General features: G+C 41.0%; 1 protein-coding gene and 1 long non-coding RNA gene across 2 annotated transcripts in view; both read left to right on the top strand.

Annotated features, from left to right (window-relative positions):
• The first annotated feature begins 2651 nt into the window (after positions 1 to 2651).
• On the top strand, positions 2652 to 3903 carry LOC136794275 (uncharacterized). The gene is made up of 2 exons (XR_010840823.1): positions 2652 to 3146; positions 3474 to 3903. It is a non-coding gene; the product is annotated as an uncharacterized lncRNA (long non-coding RNA).
• Positions 3904 to 3985: 82 nt separating this feature from the next.
• ADAMTS5 (ADAM metallopeptidase with thrombospondin type 1 motif 5) overlaps positions 3986 to 27825 on the top strand; it is a 49551-nt gene continuing 25711 nt past the window's right edge. Inside the window, exons 1-2 of the mRNA XM_059064831.2 lie at positions 3986 to 5307; positions 16458 to 16590. Coding sequence (XP_058920814.1) covers positions 4213 to 5307; positions 16458 to 16590 — 1228 coding nt within the window. The 5' untranslated portion in view covers positions 3986 to 4212. The remainder of the gene's footprint in view (positions 5308 to 16457; positions 16591 to 27825) is intronic.

Here is a 27825-nt window from a genome sequence, read left to right as displayed (position 1 = left end):
AGGGATCCTGATGTGGGAAAGGAAAACTATTACAGAGTTGACAGGCTGTCATTCAGCTCCTTGGAGGTAAGGAGCAGGTGTTTGACTGGAGGGGAATATTTTATTGTCAGTTACTTCCTCACTTTTAGCATTAAAATAATAGATGGGGGAAGGGGAGGAAATGACACTTTAGCAAATGGAAATTTGAGAAAATACTACTTACAAGGACATACACATCCTATGAATTGACGCTGTACTGGAAATACACAGCTCAAAGCACCTGCAGAAGTTGTTCTCTTGCTTTTTTCCCCTCTCTATGTGCATTTTCCAGTTTGCATTCCAAGTACCTCTTGGTACAGTTGGCTCCATCTCTGAACTGTCAGCAACTTTGAACATTAATCATGCCTTATTCATTTTTATATGTCTCCAGAGAACCTCCAGAGCACTTTGCAGTGGGCCCTCGAAAGATATTTGTTACCCTGGGTGGATTTTAAGAGAGGTTGTGGATTGCCCATCAAAACTGGGGGAAGGAACTTAGGTTGCAGGAGAACTGGCCACTAGTGTACTTCTGACTCCCAGGCAACTCACTTTGGTCTCAACTCGTAGATAATCTCTAAGATAATTTCCAACTTGTAACATTCTGGAGTAGAAAGTCTCTCTTCCGTGGGGGCAATGTAAAATTACACATCAGGTGTGGTCATATACTCTAGAAATGCAGTGGAAACTTCTCATTAAATATGCACAAGTAACAGTCAGTTGGAATAATGAAATAACGAAGTAGCAAATTGTCCCCTTAAACATGATTCCTCATACATGTTCTTTTTCTTTTTGAAAAAGAAAATAAAAACACGGGCTACTTTTAGCCAGTGCAAAGTATATTATTGGAGTGACAAACATTGATTTTTCTGGAACATTTGTAGAATATTCACCCTAATTCACAAGGGTAATATTTTTAAAGTGTTACCAAACGAACTTCCTAAAGTGCCCAAGTTACTTTCACAGAAAAAGAAAAAGGTTATAACCAATTAGAAATGTTCTGAATATGTAAGAATTTACTCATGAAATTTATAAGCTGTATTAGTTCCTGTCCTTGTGAATATGTGGTTATATTTATATTTAGTACTTGATATTCACGTTTGGAGCTTTATCTGTATCTATCTTGTTCTTCAACATATTTCTAAAAATTTGAATAACCTCCCTGAGTACAAATATCATTATGTAATTAAAATCGAAGGCATAAAATTCAAAGGCATGATTCATGTGAGAAATGCAGTGTTTCTGAGAGAGGAGAAAGATGTTCATTCACTAAGAAGAAAATTCATTTGGAATTTCCTTAAATGCTAAATATGAAATCTGTGAATTCAAATAATTTTAATTAATTAATTTACACCACTGCCATCTGCTTCTCTATCAAAATGATCCTTTGAGATTAACAATGATGAAAGGGTTACAATGAATGAATCCAAGTTGTTTTAGAGATGGTATTTAGTGAAGAATATTGGGCTACTTTTTACTGAAATTGGTAATAATAACAATAACATCCTATCTAAAGGCACAGGCAATGACCACTGACGAGAGAATGGCCAGCACAAACTTGAAGGCTACTGGGGGGGAACAGGAAGACTCCAGGAACTAGGTTCTCCTTTATTTCCTGGTTCTGAATGTCTCTGGTTCCTCAAAATATTCAACTGGTATTATTGGCCTTGGACAGCTGACCACTGAGAGACTGAGGGGTCGTGGAATTAAAAGGCAATGGCCTTCAGCCATAGAACTTCCTCCCAGATCTTGAGGTATTTCAGAATCCACTAGAAGTTATTGGGTGGTCCGAGAACCCCAATGATCTCATTGCTAAGTGAGAACTAACTCTCAAAACACGCTTCACCCCTCCTTCCAGGTGACTCCAGACGGTGCAATAGGCATCACTGCTGGGCAGTTCTGGGATTCCCGGGTTCATCGCTGCCACTTGGAGGACCTCGGGCCAGTTCAGGACCCTCCCGATTCCCTGAAACAGTCATCAGATCTCTTAACAAAGATACACGAAACCACCAGCAGCTTGGAGAGCACAGAGGTGCCCCTGCTATCCTTGGCATGCATCTCTGTGAATTAAACAAAGGTAGAAAGACAGAAATGTGCTAACTATATAGGAGATTCATTTTTCACTGATGTATTCATTAATTAGTCTTGGAATAATGGGGAAGGAAGGTGCTTTTGTCCCTCCAGTAGACCTTCTAACCATTATCAGTAGTGGTTAGAAAGTCGGATTTTCCTTCTTTTCTACTAGAGTTGATAATTTGAGGAAAGAAAGAGGAGAGAGAAACCAAGTAGCAGTAACAATACCACTCAGATACTAATAAACACTAACCTGCGCCCTTCCTCCCCCCAAAAGTCTTTTTCACCTAAAAGGAATTTCTGAGAATGATAGTAGGTCAGGGCCAAGGGTGGTGGTGGTTGTTTTAGGAGAAATAAATACATATATGGGTATTTATCATTTAAATATCATTTCAGACGAAGGAATAAGAGAAAAGTGTGGGCACATTTTTTTTTCCTAACCTTATGGGGAGGAAAATAAAAATGAGCGCAATTCCCTTCAAGAGTTAACTCTCCCCCCCTCCCGCCCTTGCCTCCTTAAAGCAAAGCAAAGGAAGTTCCAGTCATCCGGGATTAAGTGACCGATCGTGGGCGCGGATGAAAGGCGCGCTTGAGAAAGGGGGGAGCCCGCGGCTCGCACACAAAGGCCCGGGGTTCCCAGGCCTCCCGCGGCCCTGTCCCGGGGACACGCAGCCCTCGGGGCGCAGCGACGCGCCAAGAAGCGCCCGCGGCTCTCCGCCTGCCCGGCCACTCTGCTGGTGGCTGGGAAAAGTTAGTCACCCGAAGCCCGAACCTAGCGTGCGTCCAAGAACGGGAGCGAAGAGTCCGAGGGATGCGGAGGGAGGAAACCGGTACCGGGAGAGCGGGGCGAGGGGGCACACGGGAAGCTGAAAGCCCTTGGCTGATGCATGCGGTTGCAAGGTCTACGAGGCCACAGCGCACCGGAGTGCACAGGGCAAAAACGTGCGGCAGGAACTTCCTACCGAGGGAAAGAAAAGCAGGAGAAAAGGGGGCAGAGAGAGACTTGAAACGTCTCAGTAACTTTAAAAACATACCAAAACACCCCGTCAGGAGATGAGGTAAGCCGAGGTTAGCCAACCCCGATTGGTTGTGAAATATCAGACAAACCCCAGCCGCTGTGGCTTTAAATGAGGCCAAAGAAATCTTCTGTTTTTCTTACTCAAATACTTTTCTCCCCCTCGCCCTTGCTCCCTCCCCCCCCCCCTCCCCACTCCTTCCACCTCACCGGGTCCCTTCCTCCTCCGCGGTCGCCCTTTCCTCGATCACCCCCAGGCCCGCCCTCCCCCATCTGATTAGGCGCGGACCAGGAAGGGTGGGAGTGGTGGGGAAAGCTCTCCCTTTAAGAGGCAGCTTGCAGTGACGAATTGTTGAAATTGCCATTGCAGGATGGCATGCCGCTATAAATTCATTGTTCCACCTCCTCGCATCTTCACAGCGCTCGCGCTGCTCTCCGCGCTCGCAGCGGCCGACTGGGGATGCCGGCGGGCAGGAAGACACTGCACCCGAAGGGACACGGACGCGCAGCTTCGCTGGCTCGCCGCAGGCCGCCCCTTGCATTTCTGCTTTAATTTTTATGGCTTTTTTTCTTCTCTTTCTTCCCTTCCTCCCGGTTCCAGTAGAGTCAAGGAAATCCACAAAATAAGAAAGGAAGCGGGCTCCGGAGCTTGGAACCCCTACTGCCGGCGGGTCCGGAGCAGCAAGGGGGCTGGAGCCAGCACGCACCAGTTGCCCGCCTGGTGCGCGGCACCTTCCTTACTTTTCTCGGTGCCCCAATCCTGGCTGGGGTTGGATTGGGGTTTTCCCCCTTTTCTCGTATTTGCTGAATCTCCACAACCCGGCTTCTTTTTCTTTTTCTTTTATTCTTTTTTTTTTTTTTTTTTTTTCCCTCCTCTTTCGGGAGCACGAATCCAAACATTTTCCAAACCAACAAAGAAAAGTTCGCACGCTGGCATCGCGGCCGGGACAGGCTGGCGCTGCTGCCGGGTCCCCCTCCCTCCGACACTTGACTCAACCTTGCAAGCAAGTGTATGTGTGTCCCCACCTCCCGCCCCGGTAACTTCCAGAGCGAATAACAAATCCCCGTAAAGTCCCCGTCGCGCAGCCCCTCCCCGCGGGCAGCGCACTATGCTGCTCGGGTGGGCGTCCCTGCTGCTGTGCGCGCTCCGCCTGCCCCCGGTCGCGGCCGGGCCCGCCGCGGCACCTGCCCAGGATAAAGCCGGGCAGCCTCGGGCTGCTGCGGCGGCCGCCCAGCCCAGCCGGCGGCAGGGGGAGGAGGCGCAGGAGCCGGCCGGCCACCCTCACCCCCTGGCGCCGCAGCGCAGGAGCCGCGGGCTTGTGCAGAACATCGACCAGCTCTACTCGGGCGGCGGCAAGGTGGGCTACCTGGTCTACGCGGGCGGCCGGAGGTTCCTCCTGGACCTAGAGCGGGATGGTTCGGTGGGCGCCGCTGGCTTTGTGCCCGCAGGAGGCGGGCCGAACGCGACCCGGCGCCACCGGGGCCACTGCTTCTACCGGGGCACGGTGGACGGCAGCCCCCGCTCTCTGGCTGTCTTTGACCTCTGCGGCGGTCTCGACGGCTTCTTCGCGGTCAAGCACGCGCGCTACACCCTGAAGCCGCTGCTGCGCGCGCCCTGGGCGGAGGCGGAGGCCGGGCGCGTGTACGGGGACGGGTCCGCGCGGATCCTGCACGTCTACACCCGCGAGGGCTTCAGCTTTGAGGCCCTGACGCCTCGTACCAGCTGCGAGACCCCCACGTCCCCGCCAGGGCCCCGTGAGCGCCCCCCGGCGCACAGCAGCCCGGACCGACGCTGGGCGCTGGCCCCGCAGCTCCCGGACCAGTCAACTCCCTGGTCCGATGGGAGTCAGAGACCACAGACGTGGTGGCGGCGGCGGCGCCGCTCCATCTCCCGGGCCCGCCAGGTGGAGCTGCTCCTGGTGGCCGACGCGTCCATGGCGCGGATGTACGGCCAGGGCCTGCAGCATTACCTCCTGACCCTGGCCTCCATCGCCAACAAGCTGTACAGTCACGCCAGCATCGAGAACCACATCCGCCTGGTCGTGGTGAAGGTGGTGGTGCTGGGCGACAAAGACAAGAGCCTGGAAGTGAGCAAGAACGCGGCCGCCACGCTCAAGAGCTTTTGCAAATGGCAGCACCAGCACAACCAGCTGGGAGACGACCACGAGGAACACTACGACGCGGCCATCCTGTTTACTCGGGAGGTAGGTCCCGCCTGGGGGAGTGGTTCAAGCCCCGAGTAAGGAGGTAGGTCAACGGGACAGCCTTGTAGACAGCCTTGTTTCTCCCACAAACCGCCTGCCCCCACGGGTTTGCTTCCCTGCTTGTTGCAGGAAACCCAGCCAGCCTCCAACTCTGCTCCTGTATTCGGGATAGAGCCGGAGCAATTCAAGCCTTAAATGACCAAGACCTGCTTACACAATCAGTCAAACAGGCAGGATGTCTCCAGTCTGAGATACGCAGTCATAGATGCGTCAATATGGGAAAATGGAGCTAAAATGCCTGGGAAAATGTGCATCGTTAAATGAGAAAAGGGGGAAAGCAAGTTTGTCTTTGGAATCAGGGATCATCTACTTTCCAATGAACCCAAAACTTTGTCTAACCTAATGGAAAGGGCTGATGATTCATTCACTGTAGTCACATTTATCCACTATCTTCCTTTGTAAATGTCCACACCTTCTTACTTGAACCCCTTTGAAGACATAAGTCAAGGGAAGACTTTCCAAAGGAAGGACTTGTTTTCCAATCTGGCTTCCTAATGGAGTTCTTACATGTCCAGCTTGGTGGAATCTTGCTTCCTTGGATGGAAGGGATTGGGGATGGCCAGGAGGATATAGAAACCCAATCTTGTGAGGTTCCTTAGCAACTCCTTTGCCGAGTCCTCCAATGCACGGCAAGAACTGCTCTGTGCTCCACAGCTGCCAGTCAAGGGTCACATCCAGCTTGCATGTTTGGGTTTTGGATGAATGTTTCTGAAGCCCCAGTGGGGAAAGATCTGGGCAAAGAGTCAACACATGAAGGAATGTTTTCCCAGGATTTCCCTCTTTTAAGGAAGGGGGTTACAGGAAGGGAAAAAATACTGATCTTTATAGGCCCAGAGGTTCTGGGAGGAACACAATATCTATGTAGACCGCCACAAAAGTGTGACATTCAGATACAGAGTCTAGACTGGTTTTGAGCTTGTTTTGCTCAGTGCTTTGAGCCTCAGTTTTCACAGCTGTACTCTGATTGGCGGTTTTGAGTCATGCTGTCAGATGCCTGGTAAGAATGGACTTTGAAAGCTCATTCTTTAAGTGTTTGAGATCCATCCAGGATAGAGGGAAGGATTAGAAGCTTTGAAATATTATGCAAAATCATGGTACAAAGGGAACGACCAGAATTAGGACAGTAAATTCAATGATGGCTTGCAGGAGGTTTCAGAATCACATAGCTCCACCACCTAATTCTCCTATTTTTACTAAGGCACCTCTGGTATGAAGGAAAAGTGTTGATAAATTTGGAGTGGAGAAACACTTGTGGTTCACGGGGTGGACACAGATGTAAACCACATGTAAATAAAGATGCCAGAGGGCAGCAGTTGAGGGAGAAGTGGGCAATGCACAGTGCTTTGCGCAATGGAAAACCTTTCTCTTCATGAAGTGATCTCCTGGAAACCATCCTTTAATTTTTCTGCACAACATTAATCTTTAAAACGGAAGAACATTCATTTTTGTAGCCTTCCATATGAAGTGAAGTTCTCCTGTAAAACTATCCCTTTCTTATTTGGTTTCCAAGTCTTTTTTTTTTTTTTTTGGTACACAACTTTCCATGTCTGGATTTCTTGCTTTGCTACATCACTAGGGGCTGCCAAGAAGGAGGCTTCAGAGAGTTTATGGAAGGAAGTTCTCCAAAGACTGAAGAAAAAGTACTTTTGTAGGCATGCTACTGCAAAGTGTTCACTTTGAACATTTTCATGGTTCACTTTCATTTTTGAATAAAAATGCACATTCCATAAACATTAATAGAAGACCCCAATACTCCCTATTTCCTGCCCCATAATTTTCCTAATTACTTCTTAGAAAAAAGAAAAACTAGTCAGTAATTCAAAATGATCTGTTTGTTGCTTTTTCTGGATTGGTTTTTTGTTTGGGTAGTTAACAATTCCTGTTTTCCAAACTTTGAAATATATCAGTACCTTTAAATAGATAAAGCAAGGGGGAAATAAATTAACATCTATCTTAGTTTTAATAAGTATTATAAGAACATTCATTTTCCAAACTAGTCTACACATGGAAAATATTTTACATGGGCCCTCCCTGGCCTCCTTGCCAAGCAGAAGCATACTTTTAGCAAAGTAAATCTCATTTAGTTTGTGGTTGGCCCTCTGTTATATACATCTAACTTGATGAGAACCAAATATTTGAAGAGCATATTCCTATGAATGTATGCACCTAATTTTAAAAGCACAATTAATTAGGGGGCTGAGAAAAATATTACAAGACTCATGTAGCATTCATTTGAGAGTACTTTAAAATATAATGTTAATCTCCACCTAATACTTCAGAATGTGGAAACCAAGAGGGCTAGAGGAGAAATGATATGAGATCTTCAGTTTCATGGAAATCAGATATCTAGGACCTAAAGAAAAACTTTCATGGCTATTTTTTTTTTTTTTTTCAATGAGAAATACCCGGAGTTGGCACCAGGATCTACTTTTACATCTCTGTTTTGAATGTAAGAGGTATGTTGCTTAGCAGCCAGACGCCAAGCCATGAAATCCATGTTTTGATGGGCTCTGAGCACTGTTCAAATTCTGTATCCAGATGTCTTCTCCTAAATTGCTTGTTTTTCAGGCATGAAGCAAATGTGTGAGGATATGTTTTCCACCCCTGTTGACTAGCCGAGGGCACCTTGAGCGTTATGTCTAGGAATCAGCAGAATAGTGCTAGTAATTCATTTATCAAACTGACAGGCTTCACTGTCAGGACTGTACCCCAGCACAAGGCGCTGTCCTAATTAGGGAAATTTAGCACCAGTAACTTTTTTGCAAGAAGAGCCATTTTCATTTCAGAGTGGCACTTACACTGGAGTTCATACCTCTTCTGCCATCAAACAGTAGAAATCTGATCTCCCCAGGATTTATGTTTGCTTTCCAGAATCCTTTTCTGGTTTCTGGCTTCTTCTTTTCTTTTAAGATAGTTTCCTTAAAGGCACACTCCTAAATCCATTTTGGAGATGATGCACTCTCCTTTAGAAACAAAACACCTACCTGCTTGAGAAAAAAAGTGAGAAATTGTTTAACATTCCCTGTCTATGACCATACCACCCTGAATATGCCTGACCTCGTCTGTTTAACATTCCCTCACCCCTGCACAACATTAATGAAAGCTTTACTTTTTCATGGCTTGGAAGCATTGGATTGAAATTGAACCAGCTAAGAGACTATATAATAGAAAAGGTTCATTCATTTTCATTAATCATCAGTGTGCCAGTTAACAGGCAACTGTGTGTCAGCTAACACCTCACTTCTATATTCTGCCTTATTTTTTTTAATTTTTATTTTATATTGGAGTATAATTGATTAACAATGTTGTGTTAGTTTCAGGTGTATAGCAAAGTGATTCAGTTATACATATACATGTATCTATTGTTTTTCAAATTCTTTTCCCATTTAGGCCATTACAGAGTACTGAACAGAGTTCCCTGTGCTATACTGTAGGCTATGTATTTTAAATATAGCAGTGTGTACATGTCAGTCCCAAACTCCAATCTGCATTCTGCCTTATAATGCTGTGGTGGTGACTCCACCCAGAATTAACAGCTGGCTCCTTGCAAGGTTATGACAATAAGGGGCCCTAGAGGAAGACTGGAAGCTTGGAAGAAGGAAACGGATGTGCTTTTTCTTATTTGCTTGTAGACTGGATCAACTAATTCAATCACATATTTGAGTCCAAATCCCATTTAAATTCAAAAGCAAACCCTTATCAAGGAATCATAGCCGATAGGTCAATTCTAACCAATAGAGGGATAAATGTCTTAGAAATGGGAAGACTGGGAGCAGATTCAGCAGTTCAAGTTGACATTTTAAAAATAAATTGTGAATTAAAAATTGCTGAGAGTAGGTCTTAAAAGTTTGCATCACCAGAATAAAGTATTGTAATTATGTGTGTGATGGATGTTAACTAGACTTACTGTGATGATGAGGTTGCAATATATACATATATTGAATCATTATGTTGTACACCTGAAACTAATATAATGTTATAAGTAAATTACATCTAAATTAATTGTGACGAATATTACATAAAATCTGAAGTCTATTAGATGAGAGACAGTAAACCACAGCAGACAGGACATATTTCACTGTTGTCTTCCTCACTTTCAGCACATGCCTCTGGGCATCTCCTAAGTATGAGACACTCATTTAGGGAGCTGAAAGCAGCAAGATGGAAAATACCTGGTCCCTGCCCAGCCCAGCTTATCACAAGGGGAGAGGAAGCAGATATATGCATAAATCAGTCTAATGTTAGGAAAATTCTAATAAATGCTGTAACTAAGCTATAAATAAAGGCTTAGAAAGGAAAGAGGAAGGCAGAATCAATTCTGTCTCTGTATCTTTATACAGGCTTCATTGTAAATGTAGAATTGAATTGGTCCTCGAAGGATGGACAGATTTGATTTGGATTCAACCAACTTTTATTGAGCATTTCATAAGATGCTATCCATAGTCATAAACCATTTTATAATTAATCCTTTCAACAGTCTACAACCGTAGTGACATTATCATAAGTTGACAGATAAGGACATTCATACAAAGAGAAACAGACATAAACTTCTCAGCGTAACAGCTGACAGATGGCTGAGAGGGAAGTTCGTCCTGTCTAGTGGTCTCTAAAATAAAAATATTACAGCAAATTTATTCAAACATTCAATATGTTTCTAATAGGCAAAGAGGGATGAAGAGGTTTGAAAAGTAGCCCCTTTCCAAAGAACCTATTCTAGGGAACAGACAAGGAAATGAATAATTGTTATACAGTGTGATGAATTTTGTAATAAATGTGGTCATTAAATGTCATGGAAGTACATTAAAAGGTAACCTAACCCATCTGAGTTTAATTTGGAAGAAAGAGGAGAATTAACCAGATCTATAAGGAGGAAATAGGCATTGCAGACACACCAAACTAATAGTGCAGTGGCCCAGAGGCAGCATGGTAATTCTGGGAAATATAGGGGTTTAGGTGTGATAGGACAGATGGTATGAGAGTGGAAAGGTGATAGATTAGTCTAGAGAAGATGATAACAACCAGCTTATAGAAGACATTCTATGCCATGTGTATTAGTCTTCTTGGGCCACCATCGCAAAACTCCATAGATAACAGAAACTTACTTTCTCAATTCTGGAGACTGGGAAGTTTAAGATCTAGGTTTCAGCCTATTTGCTTTCTGGTGAGAACTCTCTTCCTGGCTTGTAGACTGTTACCATCTCACTTTGTGCTTACATGGTGTGTTTGAGGGGGCAGGGGTAAGAGAGAGTTTTCTGGCATCTCTTCTTAAAAGGACACTGATCCTATTAGATCAGGGCCCCATCCTTATGATTAATTTAACCTTAATTACCTCCTGATAGACCCAATCTCCAAATATAGTCACATTGGGGATTAAGGCTTCAATACATGAATTTAGACAGTGGCAGGGAACATGATTCAGTCGGTAACATAAAGAGTTTAAATTATAAATTAAATTCAGTGGGAGTCTAGGAAAGAGCATCAGAAGGAAAACAGCAGTGATCAGAGATGTGTTCTTGAATGAGCCTTCTGGCCTAAGTAGTTGGGCTAGAGCCTGCGGGAGCCTTTACAGACTATTTCGGTAATCTTCAAGGAGAGACTCAAGATGGTCTAAACTAAAGCAGTGGCATTAGAAATAGAGAGGCAGGGGTCGAGTCAATAAGTGTTAAAAAGAAGTGGATGTGAGTAAATTAATCCTTTCTAGCAGGAGGAATATTTGGGCTAAAGTTTGGGCCAAAAAAGTTGGGGAGATATGCAGGAAATAGTGGACAAAATGGATCATGAAGGTGCAGTTAAAGCTGACAAGGAAACCTGGGTTGCATCGTGCAAGGTTTTAAATGCCAGACTGAGGTTGGCATACCTTTTAAGCTTTGCAGGAATGAAGGAATCCTCTAAGATCTGGGCTCTAAAAGGTAATTGACTGCAGCATATAGGTAGGGAAGTCACAGGAGACGAAAGGACCATTTAGAAGCCTTAGGTGATAGTCCAGGCAGGAAGGAACAATGGAAGGAACAAGAAAGAGAGGACACCTACATGAGACATTTGGGAGATGGAGTCAGTGACTTACAGTGACTGATCTGATACGGCAGGTGAGAGACAGGCAAGTTAATGATGTCACCAGTTTTCTTATCCATCACTTACAGTTTCTTGCTTTCTGGAATCTCTTTCTCAGCGCATTTCGTATTTTACTGTGCCTCTAGATTATTGAGTTTCACCAAATATACCACAGAGAGAAAGACTGTGTTATTTATTACAACAAAGGAATTTGCTTGCCCAAGTAGAGATTATGAATGTAAAAGATAAGAGTAATGTCGGGGGAAACACAGGTGATGATTTAACAGCACCTTGGTGAAGTAAGTTCAGGAATTGGAGTGTTTAGATATAGGTTTGAATCGCAGCTCCACCAGTCTCAAGCTTCTGATTTTGGACACTAATGACCCCTGAGCTTTAATTTCTCCATCTATAAATTGAAGTGTTTTCCCTTAACCTCAACATGTGTGTAGCTGGAACAAACCCCAAAACCACCTGGTCCAAATTCCTAATGCTATTGATGAAGGAAAGAAGTCTCAAAGCATATAAATAATTCACGCAATGATTCTAATTAATAGAGTTGAATTTAAAGCATCACTATCTCTAATCAGCTTCCATCTCCATTCTCCACAACGACTCTTCTGAGCATCTATTCCCCTCAATCTCCAATGTGCTCCATCTTTCCTTTCCTTTCTCTTCTTCTTATCTCATATTTACCAGGATAAGTTCCCTATCTTGGAACTCTGGACCCAGGCTACCTTTGCAGCTTCCCCTGTTCATCCTCCACCGTGTCTATCCTGTTCTCCAGCCACAAGAAAGATGTTGTCATTTCCAAATCAGACCCTGCCTTTTCCCACCCCTGATATATTCACGAGTCTTTTCTTTTTTGAATACCCTTCCTCTAACACTGTCAGACTCCTTTTCATCCCTCAACGTCCAGTGAGCTCCTTTGAAACACCTTTATTGATTCCCCCAAGGAGAGCTTGGCAATTCCTCTTCTGAACTCCCTCAGCAATCTGTTCAATCTGCTTCCTTCTTGACATGTCTTGTTTTGCTCACTAGATCATGATGTTTCTTAAGGGTCAGGATCAGATCTTATTGTATTTATTCACCACACTGTCAGCACTTCACACAGCATCTGGCAGGTTGAGGACACATGATAATTGTTTTAGGAATAAGTATACCTGTATCCCTTGGTCCCTAATCCAGAAGAGCTCCATGTTTTTTGTGTTACCTAGATGTATCCAGAAGCATGGACAGAGACTGTAGAACATGGGTCATTGTCATGGTTGGCCTAACAGACCCTAGTAATGTAGTTTCTGCTGAGGTCCAAGTCAAGACCTCTGCTATTGGGGGCTGCTGTTTAGGTAGCCAGAAAGGCAAATGACACCTCAAGAATCAGATCCATAGGACAAATATGAATTATGATGAATAAGTATATGTCTGTGTAATACTGATGGCTAAAATACGTACCACACCCAATTCTCCTGTCACTAATCCCTCTTCTCTAGGAATCTGGTAGACAGATAGGTAGATACCTGAGGCTAGTTAAACACTCTTCTCTGCCCTTCCCTTGAACTCTGGGCTTGTCCTTACCAGGGGGTAATATCTGTAGAAATAGAAGATGCTGCTATTTAACTCCAGATTCCCCCATACAAGGTACCCTGCCTTCATTTTGGCTGTTGTTACCGCAGCTGTGATGATATCTGCTCTTATCAGCTTTCACGTTTCCTTCCTTCCCTCAGCTCATTTATGCTGCCTGAGAGACCAATCTCCCATCAAGACTAGAAATCCTGCGTCCCCTGTTATGCCTTCCACTTTGCACACTCACATCAGCTTAGTTCATTCCCCACCACCCCCAGTACCGACCACTGGGATTTTCCAAGTTGCATTAGCTTCTGGGCACCTGCTTCTCAAGGTAGCAGACTTTGCTGGCTCCCTCCCCGACTCCACTCCATCCTCAAGAATGGGTGTGAGGTACTGTGAGTCCTTCTAAACTTCACGATAAGTCACAGATACTGCCATATTCATGATCCTCTAAATGACCACTCTTAGTCTCCATGTCAGTGACCTCCCTGTCAAGTCTTCGTTGGGCTTGCTGACTATCTCGGCTCTATCTTAGATACAATGTCCCAGTCCTGGCTTCTGGCCAGGACCACACCACCAACCCACCAGTTAAATCTCTGCATGCTCTTGCAACCCTTACATTTTATTAAATCTTCCATTGCATTATTGTCTACATGATATCAATATCATGATAAGATATCAGTACTGCATATAAAGAACCATCTTTAACATAGCAGAGATATAACTTCCCTTCAGATTTACACTGACTAAGCAGAAAAATTCTTGACAGCACTTTTATTTTGTTTGCCTCTTATGTGGCTACTGTATGTGATTTACATTTCTTTAGTATCCCCTGCTTCCAGATTTGGAAGGTAGATGGATGGGTGGACAGACGGAGAGACAGACAGACAGACAGATAGATAGATGCTATTGCCCCAATGGTGTCCTTACTCTTTCTCTGAATTAAAAAAAAAAATTCTATAAACTTCAAATAAGGTTTGCACCTGTAAATGTTGTTATAAGTCACCATCAGAAAATAGACATGAATGTGATGTGCTGTATTCTTAATAATTTGACGCACAAGTTGAGTTTTAATGCAATGGAGTGAACATTGCCTCCCAAAGAAATACAGGCATTCGTTGTATATCTTGAGGAAGAAACCATAACTGAGCTGCCACGGTTTGAAATTGCATGAGTGAAGTGGAAAGGTTGCCAGTTTACGTAATTACAGTTACAGAAATATAGTCTGTGGCTATGCAGTCAAGGGTTTAATCAGTGTGATTAAAAAAATAACTGCTTCTGTTCATTATTTTGTCACATGTACGAATTTCCGTGGCAAAGGGCCAAATGCATTTAATGCAATTCAAGGATGACAAGGAGGTTTGATGGGCTCTAATGAGCAATTGATTAGCAGTAAACAGAGATTAAGAATCCACATTAAACTCTATTCAGAACAAGAGGGCCATTTCCATTAGCTGTGGCTGTTCATCCGAGCTTATTAATGAAGTAAGGAGTAAGAAGAGGAAACAATTCTTCGGTTTTGTTATTTGAACCCCCAATTGTGAAGATAAACATAAAACTCGGTTTAAAAAAATATGCATGAGCAAAAATAACCCACAGTGTCCAGCAGTTCACTTACACCATGACCTGGGCCTTTGGTCTTAAAGCTACTAAAATGACTGGGGGAAAAAATGGATTAAAACATGTATTATACTATATAATTATCTCAAAAACTGATTGTTATGCAAAAGTGTGTTCCAATTTCAATTTTAAAAACTACTAATTTGTTCTCTACAGCTGTAATTTGAGATCCCATGGGATGACATATGAGGATACCCAGGAGACATTGGGAGGCTATTGTTGGTTTGGTGACTGGATTCACCAAGGCTACTTGGCTGAGATTTCTACTGTCTGCAGCTATAATAATATGGCGGCCACAGTGCAATTCATCACAGCTGGGATCTCATAATATACGGAACACAATAAGGACCTGAAAATGTACTAGTGAGATGGTAGGGTAGACCTTTTAAATATTATTCACCTTAACTGGACTTTTACGCAGCTTTTTATGCAGAGGAAAGTTAGAAGAGTATGTTGACATTGACTAGGCGGCATTAGTTATGTAGTAGTAATGTCTCGTGCTGGCTTCCTGGAGTCTGTTGAGGTCTTGCTAGCATACAGCATATTAAAGGTATGTGAACAATGTTCAGTAAGGCAAAAATCTGTATAGGATAACCATCTTTTCTCTTTGTCCTGTGAGAATAAAAATATTAGCTCCATGTCATCAAAAAAAAAAAGTAGAAAATAAAAAAATAAAATTATGTGAGGTCTACATTGCATCTGACTATATGTCAGAATTCACCTCAATTAAGCAAATGTTTGTTGAGTTCCTATTACAAGTCAGGCATTGTGGTAGTTGGAGATACAAAGATAATAACTGCAACAGAGAGAACACTTATTTCAACTAGTAAATAGTCATCTTTCACAGTAATTAATATTTTTTTAAAATTCTTCTGCATTTATTCACTTACGGCTTTTGCTTTGGATAGAAATATATATACTGTCAATTAATTTTCCTTGAAAACAGGAGTCAAATACAAGAAAGTCTAATGTCCATTAACACTCAAATGGCATTTAATAGAAAGTTTATCATTACAAATCTATCATGTCAAAAAGTTTGGCTTATATTTTCTCTTTATGCTTCATAATTTAAAATTGTCTTGTTGATGTCTCTTTTATCTAATTTGATCATATTAACCATCAGCGAGGTGTGATCATGTTCCCCTTTGAGAATCTCTTAAAAGCTATGCAGTTTCTCTCCAGAAGAACACGTATGCTCATTTATATAAATACAGTACATTACATATACTTTCTGAGAATTGATCAGGTTGAGAAACACTGCATTAAACACTGTGGGAAAGAGTGTATACATTTCTGAAGACACAACCTATGAAATTACAACTCGATTTGGCAATTAAGAGATGATCTTTTGAGGAATTACCCTTATAGATTAAAATTTAGCTTCTTACCCAAATTACTGAGAAATGTATATTCTGCCATAAATAGGTGATTGCAATTTGCCCCTGTGATGGAAAACAAATTATTAGGCTTGGCTTCTGATAAATTTAGCAGGAATTTAGGTCAGAATATTAAGGCTTTCCTAAGCGTGACTGTTGTATGTGAAAGTGATCCATGGCATATGTGCCTGCATATACACAGTACAGCTTTGTTAAGGCTGCAACTGCTATTGTAATGGACAAGCCACAATCTTATGACATCTTTTAAAACATAATTGAGTCCCTTCTGTGCTTCTAGGACCCAGAGAACCTTAGAAGAGTCAATGCTATTAGTTTGTCTTTGGAAGGTTTCCAGAGCTGAACAGGTGATACCATAAACGTATCCCAGTGTTGACATTTGGAGTGAGCAAAGTGGCTCTACAAGGTGGCTCCTTCTGGATGTAAATTGATTTTAATGATTTCTTTCTTTCTCCTGGGCAGGATTTATGTGGGCATCATTCATGTGACACCCTGGGAATGGCAGACGTTGGGACCATATGTTCTCCTGAACGCAGCTGTGCTGTGATTGAAGATGATGGTCTCCACGCAGCCTTCACCGTGGCTCACGAAATTGGTATGCAGTGTCTTTTCTCTTCCCTGGCCAAATCAAACACTTGTAACAGCTGCAACAGGAACCAAAATACTTGGCAATTAATTCCAGATTTCTCCTGGTTCAGATGCAGCATTGGAGATGACATTTGTTTATATTTGTACTTTTAGGGTTAACTAATAAGAGGGAAGGAAAACAAAGTCAGGCATACACAGTAGATATTTCCTTTCTGTCAGTGCCATTTAAAAGTTTAAGAGAAATCCGCTAGTGCTACTGTCTTTGGACGCATCCATAAAGGACTCAGACAAAATTTGTCACAGTTGACAATGGAATGCAGAGATGTTTGCCTTAGAAGTTACTCTATTGATTCATCCAGGGCTAATCGGTTTACACAGAAATTCATCAGGTTTTATGCCACTGTGAGTGATAACAATCATCTCCTGGAAAAGGTAATCAATAGCTTATGGACAACATTCCTGTCTTGTTTTTAATAGCAAAGTAAATGAAACAAAACCTAGGGTTGGTTACCAGGGTTGGTTTTAAAATGTCATTTACCTGGTGACATTAAGAAACTCACCTAAATCCTAAAACTAGAAATTTAGGACTGAGTTAAATATGAAAAATATCCCAGCAATTAGGAATATGTGTTTCCTAATAATTGACCTAGCTACTAGGTACATAAGAAGTTAATTTAATAGTTAGGATTAAATGCTAGAATTGTATGCATCTGGGCTCAGTTCTTACGAAAGTACTTTGTACCTGTGTCACGCTGGTCTGATTATTTAAACTCTCTAAGCTTCAGTTTTCATATCTGAAATATAGGCATAATAATGCCTATTTCATTGAATTATTTCAGGGACCAAGTTGGGTAAGTTACAGATACCAGCTGTTATTTATATCCATATACACTTCTGTTTATCTTTTTAATTAACTAGTTCGTTTACTTTTTAATGTGTCACCTTTCAGCATTATCTTTTTGGAGGTAAAGTATGGCTTGATAATTATTGTACTTTTTGCTGTATTTTATTAAGCAGATTGTTTTCTTAAGCTAAAACCATAATTTTAAAATATAAATTAAAACTTTTTTTCCCATAATTTTAGTAGGCAAAGAACATTTCACAATGTGTTGATTTTTGGCTGCTATGTTTTCTTTTGGGACTTAAAATAACTTCACATCAAAAGTGTAACTGTATAAGTCTGTATATTTGAGCAGTAAAATAGAAACCAGTACTTAAATTCCAGTTCATAAGTATTAATCATGATCTTAATTCTCTTAACTGACACTCTTCTTACCATCTAAGCAAAAAAACACAAACATAACATCTTAATGTAAATAACTGTCCAGTAGCATCACTGATAACAATTCAATTTAATACTTTAATTGAGCATCTTTAGCTTCAAGATAGAATCCCAGCTCTGTCTCCATGTTCTCTTTTATCTCAGGAAAGAGATTCAGACAATGAGTCTCCATTTCTTCCCTAGTAAGTGAACTAATAATAATGAATGAGGCATGGCTCTCTGGTGGCTGCACTAGAAGACCTGGTATGTCTGAAAGTGTTTTTAAAACACAAATGCCATTTGAGCTTTGGGGCTGGGATTATGTCTTCACCTATCTCTCATTCATGCCTGTTAAACTCACTGATAAAAAATACAGCCTAACATTGATCCTTCATTGATATTCGTTACATATTGCTGTATGTGAACGAATAAGTGGGAGAAACATAAGAGCCACCCAAGGCAATATTCTGATTTTGCAGCAAAGCTAAGAAGAATTAGTTCAAATACTCAAGAGCATTGTAGTGATGCAGAGACTATTTTAAAAATACACCAGTAATTAATCACCATTATGCAGAGTGAGAGAAGTTCCATAAGAAAAGTTCTAAGCCCTGGGTAGGTAGAGGCTGGTTCATCTCACACTGAGCAGAGGAGTGATGAGAAATAAGCAACAGTGCTGCAGTGAACATTGGGGTACATGTGTCCTTTTGAATTATGGTTTTCCCAGGGTATATGCCCAGTAGTGGGATTGCTGGGTTGTATGGTAGTTCTATTTTTAGTTTTTTAAGGAACCTCCATACTGTTCTCCATAGTGGCTGTATCAATTTACATTCCCACCAATGGTACAAAAGGGTTTCCTTTTCTCCACACCCTCTCCAGCATTTGCTGTTTGTAGATTTCCTGGTGATGACCATTCTGACCAGTGTGAGGTGGTACCTCATTGTAGTTTTGATTTGCATTTCTCTAATGACTAGTGATGTTGAGCAGCTTCTCATGTGCCTCTTGGCCATCTGTATGTCTTCTTCAAGGAAATGTCTACTTAGGTCTTCCGCTCATTTTTTTTTTCACATCTTCATTGGAGTATAATTGCTTTACAATGGTGTGTTAGTTTCTGCTTTACAACAAAGTGAATCAGTTATACATATACATATGTTCCCATATCTCTTCCCTCTTGCATCTACCTCCCTCCCACTCTCCCTATCCCACCCTTCTAGGTGGTCACAAAGCAATGAGCTGATCTCCCTGTGCCATGCGGCTACTTCCCACTAGCTATCCACCCTACGTTTGGTAGTGTATATATGTCCATGCCATTCTCTCACTTCATCACAGCTTACCCTTGCCCCTCCCCATATCCTCAAGTCCATGCTCTAGTAGGTCTGTGTTTTACTGCACAAAAACAGAAATATAGATCAATGGAACAGGATAGAAAGCCCAGAGATAAACCTATACTCATATGGTCACCTTATCTTTGATAAAGGAGGAAAGAATATACAGTGGAGAAAAGACAGCCTCTTCAATAAGTGGTGCTGGGAAAAGTGGACAGGTACATGTAAAAGTATGAAATTAGGACTCTCCCTAACACCATACACAAAAAAAACCTCAAAATGGATTAAAGACCTAAATATAAGGCCAGACACTCTCAAACTCTTAGAGGAAAACATAGGCAGAACACTCTATGACATAAATCACAGCAAGATCCTTTTTGATCCACTTTCTAGAGAAATGGAAATAAAAACAAAAATAAACAAATGGGACCTAATGAAACTTAAAAGCTTTTGCACCGCTCATTTTTTAATTGGGTTGTTTGTTACTGCTCATTTTTTAATTGGGTTGTTTGTTTTTTTGATATTGAGCTCCATGAGCTGTTTGTATATTTTGGAAATTAATCCTTTGTCCATTGATTCATTTGCCAATATTTTCTCCCATTCTGAGGGTTGTCTTTTCGTCTTGTTTATGGTTTCCTTAGCTGTGCAAAAGCTTTTAAGTTTAATTAAGACCCATTTGTTTACTTTTGTTTTTATTTTCATTACTCTAGGAGGTGGGTCAAAAAGGACACATGTACCCCAATGTTCATTGCAGCATTATTTATAATAGCCAGGATATGGACACAACCTAAGTGTCCAACGATAGATGAATGCATAAAGATGTGGTACATATATACAATGGAATATTACTCAGCCATAAAAAGGAACAAAATTGGGTCATTTGTAGAGATGTGGATGGACCTAGGGTCTGTCATATAGAGTGAAGTAAGCCAGAAAGAGAAAAACAAATATCGTATATTAACGTGTATATGTGGAATCTAGAAAAATGGTACAGATGAACCTATTTGCAGGGCAGGAATAGAGACGTAGATGTAGGGAACAGACATGTGGACACAGGTGGGGAAGGGGAGGATTGGATAAATTGGGAGATTAGGTTTGACATAAATACACTGCCACGTGTAAAATAGCTAGTTCTTGGGAACCTGCTGTATAGCACAGGGAGTTCAGCTCAGTGCTCTGTGATGACCTAGATGTGTGTGGGGGGGGGGGATTTGGGAGGAGGGAGGGGATGTAGGTATACATAGAGCTGATTCACTTCATTGTATGTCAGAAACTAACACAACATTGTAAAGCAATTTTACTCCAATAACAAAAAAAATAAGAAAGAAAGAAGCAACAGAGTGGAATTGTGGCATCGACCGCCCCTAAGATCATGAGCCCTAAATCCTGACCTTGTGAAAAAGAGATTACAGATTCCATGAAGGAAGGGCTGTTTCTTCCTTCAATCCTCTAGTGATCCATTTTAACACATTGACAGCCTCTGGTTTCTTTGTAACGGAACCACTGTGGCAGTAAATGCAGCTTCTTTGAGGCTGCATTGATCCCCAAGGCAACTGTACTGGAATGAAGAACCTTCCAGCATCATCTTTCCCAGCCCTCCTGAGTTCCTAAACCAAGAGGTTATGTAGGCAGGCAGCAGTCAGAGAGGTAGGAAGCCATTTGCTAATGAGAACATTTTATTAAAACTGTATATGTACAATAAGAACTTTTCTTAATAATACAAGAATAGTGGACATAGTTTTATAAGAGAACAACGTGGGAGATATGTGAGTTTCTTTGCAAAAAAAAATCATACCTAACTCTTTGATGTCTGACTATGCTCTGTGTTCCCTTTAATTTCTTGTTTGGATCATTTCTATTTACTTCTTTAGAATTCTCTGTAATTCATTCTCCAATCAAACAGTGCCTACTTAATTTCCCTTTTTGCATTACATGTGCCCTAATCTGAGAAATTTAAGGTCTGGGAATAGGGGGATATGGATTTAATTTCCCTTTTATAAAGGGATCTGGCTTTCATTCACTTTGTTTTCTAATTGCTTTATTTTTCTTTAATTTCACTTTTCGCCTAAATATTGCGAACATGTGTCATAAAGTATAAGCCTTAAAAATTGTAGAGAAGATAACCTTACAAAATATTTCCTAATCATCTGTATACAATTACGGAGCTTTGCCTCTGCAGCCAGTGTGATCTTGGGTAGTGCAGCTTGCTATTCTGTTTCTAGCGCTTTATTTTTAGCTTGTTGCTTGAAACCATCAGCTTGAATTAACTATGCTCTGGATTCTAATTCTACTCTGTTCTTCTTATGTAATTTCCTCCCTTCCCTTTTATTAGACATTTACTACTTTCCAAATTTGGAGGTTATATATCCAGGCTACATATGGTGATAAAATGACGTTGTGAAAACTCAGTTTTGCCAGAGTGTTTTCAATTCGCTTCAGTCCGTTCCAAAATGAGCAATTTGCTTCATGCATACGGTGTAAATACGTTCCTGTGCTCAAAACATAAGCTATGGAGAAAATTTCCAGGCTGTTCCCATGGTCTTTCTACTTTATTTCTTCTATAAGAAGTGAAATGATATATTTGATTAATAATTTTATTAACCGATTTAAATTCCATTTCACATGGAATGTCCCACTCACTGCTTCCTCTTTCTGTACATAGTGGTTTAAAATACAAAGTCATTATAGTTGAATAAAACGGTTTTTGTTCTTTTACTCCCTTCATCAAAAAATGCCCCTACATTGAGAATTATTTAAAATGTCAATAGACAGAGACAAGCCTGAAGTCCTTATCTTGTCCCTTTTCTATCCATGATGTTAAAGTCATAATGAAGTGACTTAAATGAACAGTTCTGAAAAGTGACTCTTCATGTGCCACGTGTAAATGGGAACACTTCTCTTTTCCTGCTAGTTCTTTCCAAAAAAACAGCTAGATTCTGGAGATGCATAGTCAACTGATGTCAATACAGGCTTCTGGAAAATAGAGTTGGATGCGTCTAGACTCTGCCTAGACAGTAATAACTTGCCTGCCATCTTGCTATGTTAGGGGCACGTCAATGCTAAGTAAATTGTTAGGACGTTTAAGAAAGTTGTTTTAAACTATCAAGAACTCAGTCCCCATCCCTGGACCTTGGGTGGAGGTAAGAATTTTTACAATCCAAATGTGAACTGTAGCAAGTTTCAAGTGAATGTAAGTTTACATTTGGAGTTTATATTTTTAACTTGTCAAACTTTTATTATCAGCTTTCAATAATAAAGATTTCACCTGCTGCACACATGGTTCTCCAACATAATAATTTTACTGATGTTAGGCCAGCTTCTAACGTGCTAGGGGGAGCAATCTGATTTTATTTAGACTAATGAAATCCATAATTTGCAAACAGGCCTAAGCTTAACCTTAGAGTAGTTAATTATAAAATGTGCTAAGTGAATCTCTCCACCATGAAAGTCTCCAAAATGCTTCCTAAGCTAAAATCAGGCCAAGTGTCAGGGCCAAATATTCAGCTGGAGGCTTAGGAAGTGGTCGAGACACAACAGTATGGCTGCATATGTTTTGCTGCAGTTGGAGTGATTCTCTGCGGTTCTTTGGTTATGTTGATCTGCATGTGACTCTGCTCCCACCGATGATTAGATTAAACGAGGCCATGTTTTGAAAAGCTGCAGAGGCCCTGGAAACACCAGACACCAAAGCCAAGTGCATAGAATCAGATGTCAGGACTGGCTGTGAGATGTGAGGTAAAAGGAAGCTAGGTTTAAACTTGGTATTTACCCTCAAACCCATAGCTTTAATCAACATGAACTGAGCATTTTTTTCTGTCCAGTTTGGAGCAATGCCACACTGTGTCTTTCTTGGCCCCCAGATGAAAGGTGGGAATAGGTCTTTGCTCCATGTCCAGAGGCAGCATTGAAAGATTTAGCGTTTCGTATCAGTTGGTTTGTTTTTAAATCAAATCCCAATTCATATTTCTCTAGGGGAGGCCTGTGGATTGTCTGTCACGTGTGTGGAAAGCCAACAAATTGAAGGTGGCATAAAATAAATATATCACACACTTAATGAGTGATTTTTCCTCTTATGAATAGAAAATGTCACCTTCTCTCACAAATCAAGAGTGTCTCGTAATATCAAAATTTATCAAAAACTACCGAAGACTAGAATACCCATAAGTAAAGTTATAACAAAACCAAGATATTAGTGAGAACAATGAAGTTAGCTAACAGTCACTGGGTATTTATATTTGTGAAGCACGTATTCTAAGCACTTTGCATCTTTTATATCCTTTAAGCCTCACAAAATCCCATGAGGTATGTACTATTAATGAGTCACCCAAGAGGGGACACTGATACACAGAGAAGTTTCTAAACTGGTCTAAGGTCAACAACTAGTAAACTGCTCAGGGAAAATTTGAACCCAGTTCATCTGGCTCTAGAGCCCAAGATTTGGACACTATCCTATAATGGTTTGCTAGTGTTCCTTTTGAAGGAAATAATCCTGAATTTGATTCAAAAGATTAATGACACAGCTATTTATAAGGTGAAAAAAATTTGTTTTCTTCCTTCTAAATTACATCATTGATATAACGTTTAGCGTTTATGTTTAATGTTTTGAATTGGAAGTTATAAGAGTTTTACCACTGCTACATACGGATTTGCGTTTGCATAGACACGTAGGATCCAATTATTGGAGCTCCTGGTTTCCTTCACCAAGGAGTCTAGATTCTGATCCCATGTGAGCTTTTGACTCTCTTTTCAACCCCTGGAAAGACCTTCCTGTACCTCAATAATCTTAGCTGGAAAATTAAGTAAAAATAAAAACATCACGTCATTAAGAAACAGATGCTTCATCTGAGCAGTGCTTTCTTAATAAACACATGACAGAGCTTCTTGTGACATTTTTTAAAGACGTGGTGCTGTGTCCCCTTGTCTATTGGTCAGTTTGGGGTCAGGAGACAAGAGCTTGAAATTCTGTTTAATTTACAGACCAAAGTTTAGAAAAACAACCCAATTTCCCTCCTGAGGTTAATGTTATACGTCATCCCTAGTTGTACGGTAATAACTGAGTTGAACAAGAAGCTGAACCAACATTTTCCTTTAAAGTAATGTGTCTTTACCCGGGTGTCCATTATCTCAGATTTTAGAACACCAGATTCACTAGTGAATTTAAGGAGACAAGATGCTTTCTAAATCTACATTGTGAATGTCCAAGATGAAATTTATTTAAAGAAATGTCACCCATTTACCAATTTTAAAAGACGATGACTGTCCTAGAAAAATTATCAGGTGACTAATCGTTTGCTATTTCTGAACTAACACTATAACTCAGACTCTTACCGTACAGACTTTGCTTTAATGTAATTTACCATGAAACTCATTTCCTTAGCATAATTCAAATAAACTCCTTCCTGAGGTTATTTTGTGTGATGAGCACTCAGCCGGACTGTTGTATTTATGACATGATTTAATATCTGTTAATATATGTGTATACGTATAGCTGATTCACTTTGTTATAAAGCAGAAACTAACACACCATTGTAAGCAATTATACTCCAATAAAGATGTTTAAAAAAATTTTTTTAAATAGGTCCGTATTTTATACAGAAACGTGTTTAATTTACACCTTGAGTTTTACTAATGATTTCAAACAGCAAGACACAGTTCTGGAGGCTGCATCACTTGGGAAAATACTGAATTGGACCCCTGCATTACTCTGTAAATTTTACTCTGACTTCTGTAATACTTTTTAAAAAAATTTAGTGTGTGAATACAAATGCCATTAACAAACTCACCCACTACTTAACTGTGTTTGGTCCTTAACTCTGTCGGGATTTTAGGTGAGAAGTGGCTTCCAGTAACAGGAGTCAAGAATTAAAGGTTCACGAAGGAAGATTGTATTGTAAATAAGATTGCCTAACTTCATTAAGGCCAACAAACTTCTCTTCAATCTTTTGCACGTCTGCTGATTACAAATGATTCCAAATACAAATGCTAGTGCTTCCTTGCAGCGAGTCTTTGGGACCTCTCCTTTAAACCCAGACCTTGAACTGTGGTCCTTAATCCATAGCAGCCCTGTCCTCTCACTAGGATTTTTCACATCCTATTTTACTAAAGTAGCTTGGTTGAACTTCCTCAGAGCTCTTCCTTTACCCTTCCAAATTGCCTTGAATCCTCCTCACTCTTTTCCTATACCTGGACTAGAGAAAGAAGTATCTCCTCTGTCTTTCAAGGCAAAGAATCGCCCTTCTCTGTGGCTTTCTGGAACCCATCGCCCTGACTCCTCCAAGACCTCACCCCTCAACTAACTCTGGTCTGCATTGCTCTAAAACCTCATCATAAAGTACATTTTCATTAAAAAACAATACGTTATTTTAGGAGTTGTCAATATCTTCTCCAACATTGTTTTATTCTCTGGGGCACACGTGTTTAAATCTCAGCTGCACTAATCCTGCCCAGGGCTGCTTGTGGGAGAAATCCGTCATCTCTAATCTTTAAACATTTCTGTGGATGATTTAGGAACAGTCTCTCACTGGAAAAGTCACTTCTAGGCAATCAGTGACATTGTGATAAATTCTGATGAAGCTCTTCACAACATTTCCTTAAAATGGGTTGTTGTCAGCTGTGGCATTACAGTTGAAATTTCCTAGATTCCAGATTTTTCTCTGTTAATGAGCTTTGAATATCAGTGTGTGATCTCTAATGTAAGTGTCCCTTGAAAATAACATATGCTTTTGTATGTATCTTGTCATTTCAGGGTTCAAAGATATTGGCAGATTTCAGACTGACATTAGGTGTCCTAGCTTAATGACTGGTGGAATCACATTTGAAAATTCCATTTCTTTGGCTGCTGACAGCCTTTAGTACGCCTGTCACGTCTCTCCAGAAGAGCTTCCAGACATCCCTCACATTGTCCTTCCATTTCAATTCCTCTTCAGCTCCTGAAGGGAAATCACATGGGTCTCTCTTGCTGTGCCCTGGTTCCAGCTACTGTGGCACTGGCTGCCTGTTTCTTTGGGAGCCTGAACATTCTTCACATTGCCCATGACTCTCATTGTCCTTGGGAGAGCATACCTCTCCCAGCCAGCTGACAAGCTTTCTTCATGGAGAACAGAACATTCATCTTCCCTCCAAGGAGTTTGTCTCTCTCAACTGACCCTCAAGCAGTCTCTTTCTGACTGACTCTTGGAAATCTTACAAAATTCACATCTCGTTTCAGCTCTTGCTAAAGTGGAGCTGAGATGTGCTCATGCCCGGAATGGCAATCTTTTCTGATGGCCATCTAAGCATTTCTTATATGTATCTTCAGCAACGAGTAAATTACGTTGATAAATTAGCAATTTAGGGGCCAGAGAGCATGCCAAAAGATGCATTAAAAGAGACCAAAATATCTTAAAATAAATTGCTTTGCTCAGATGATTGATATTTAACATTATAGGCTTCACCGTTCTGTATAAAAGAAAAAAAATGGAGGCACTCTCCCAGGTCCCTCAAAGCGAATTTGGTGTTTACCACCTGGCTTGTATTTAAATCAGAAATCTAAAATTTAGCCTCCAAGTGAAGGGAGTATCTCTTGATGCAGTAATGCAAAGGCATATAAAAAGTGCTATTTATTTAGATACATTTGGAGGAAAAGACTATTACTCCATTAAATAAATATAAATATCATGAAATCGAGGGCAAAGATCACATTTTTTAAAGTAGAAAACCTGGGTTCATATTATAGAGGTCCCCTTAGGCCACTTTCCCTCTCTCTTCTATGCCGGGGCGGGGGGGAGTCAAGTATGAAGCTTCCACACTAATGCCACAGAGTTAGCTGATAAACATTCTACATTCTCAACAGTGTTTGATGTACTAAGTAACTTCTAGCAGTTTTGAATAGGACATGAATGAAAGGTTCTATTCTTCTGTGAGGGCGGTGAAAAACTCAACAGGCCACCCCAAAATTGGACGAGCTCCTTCCAGTCTTCTTCTGCATGTTACTTGGAAGATACTGTACAGACTATGATCCGCATTTATGCTGCTGACCAAATAGAGAGTGAGTGGTGGTGAGAGGTTTCCCACAGAAAACTGAGTAGCAAATGCTACTGAAGTAAATAACTGCATAAATAGCATCAAAATGTGGAGCCTTAGAAGGTCACCGAGCCCTGGCCACTTAACTTCAACCACAACATCAACCAGCGGCTCAGTGGACAATTTTGTTATGAGGTGTTAGTGATTTAACAAGTTGGCCAACGGTAGTTGGAATTTGGCATGAAAAATGTCATCTCTGTTGGGTTTTACTGTTGGTCACTGGACTTTTTCTTGGCGGAATGGACAAAGTTCCTGCCATTGGCATTCAGGAACCCAAGGAGAATGCAGTAATCACTTTTCTGTGGTATTTTCCACATTCTTTTTTGGTGGTTTGTGTATGATTCTATACAGCTTTGCAAAAAACACTACTAGGATGACTTCTCTACCTTTTTAGAGTCTCTCCAAACTGTTGTCCTGGATTTTCTTCAACAATATTTTACATTTATTGGAGAATGCATTATACCTTTAGACTATGTGAAAATTAATCTTATGTAATCAAAAAAATTTAGTCAGATTATAAGAATGGGGTAGGTACTCTCTGAAATAATACCCAGCTTGATAGAATGGGAATGGTAGTGTGGAATTGCAGAGAGCGTGT

Source organism: Kogia breviceps, chromosome 5 (genome assembly GCF_026419965.1).
Source record: "Kogia breviceps isolate mKogBre1 chromosome 5, mKogBre1 haplotype 1, whole genome shotgun sequence".
NCBI lineage: Eukaryota > Metazoa > Chordata > Mammalia > Artiodactyla > Physeteridae > Kogia > Kogia breviceps.
This window is presented reverse-complemented; position numbering and strand designations above follow the sequence as displayed.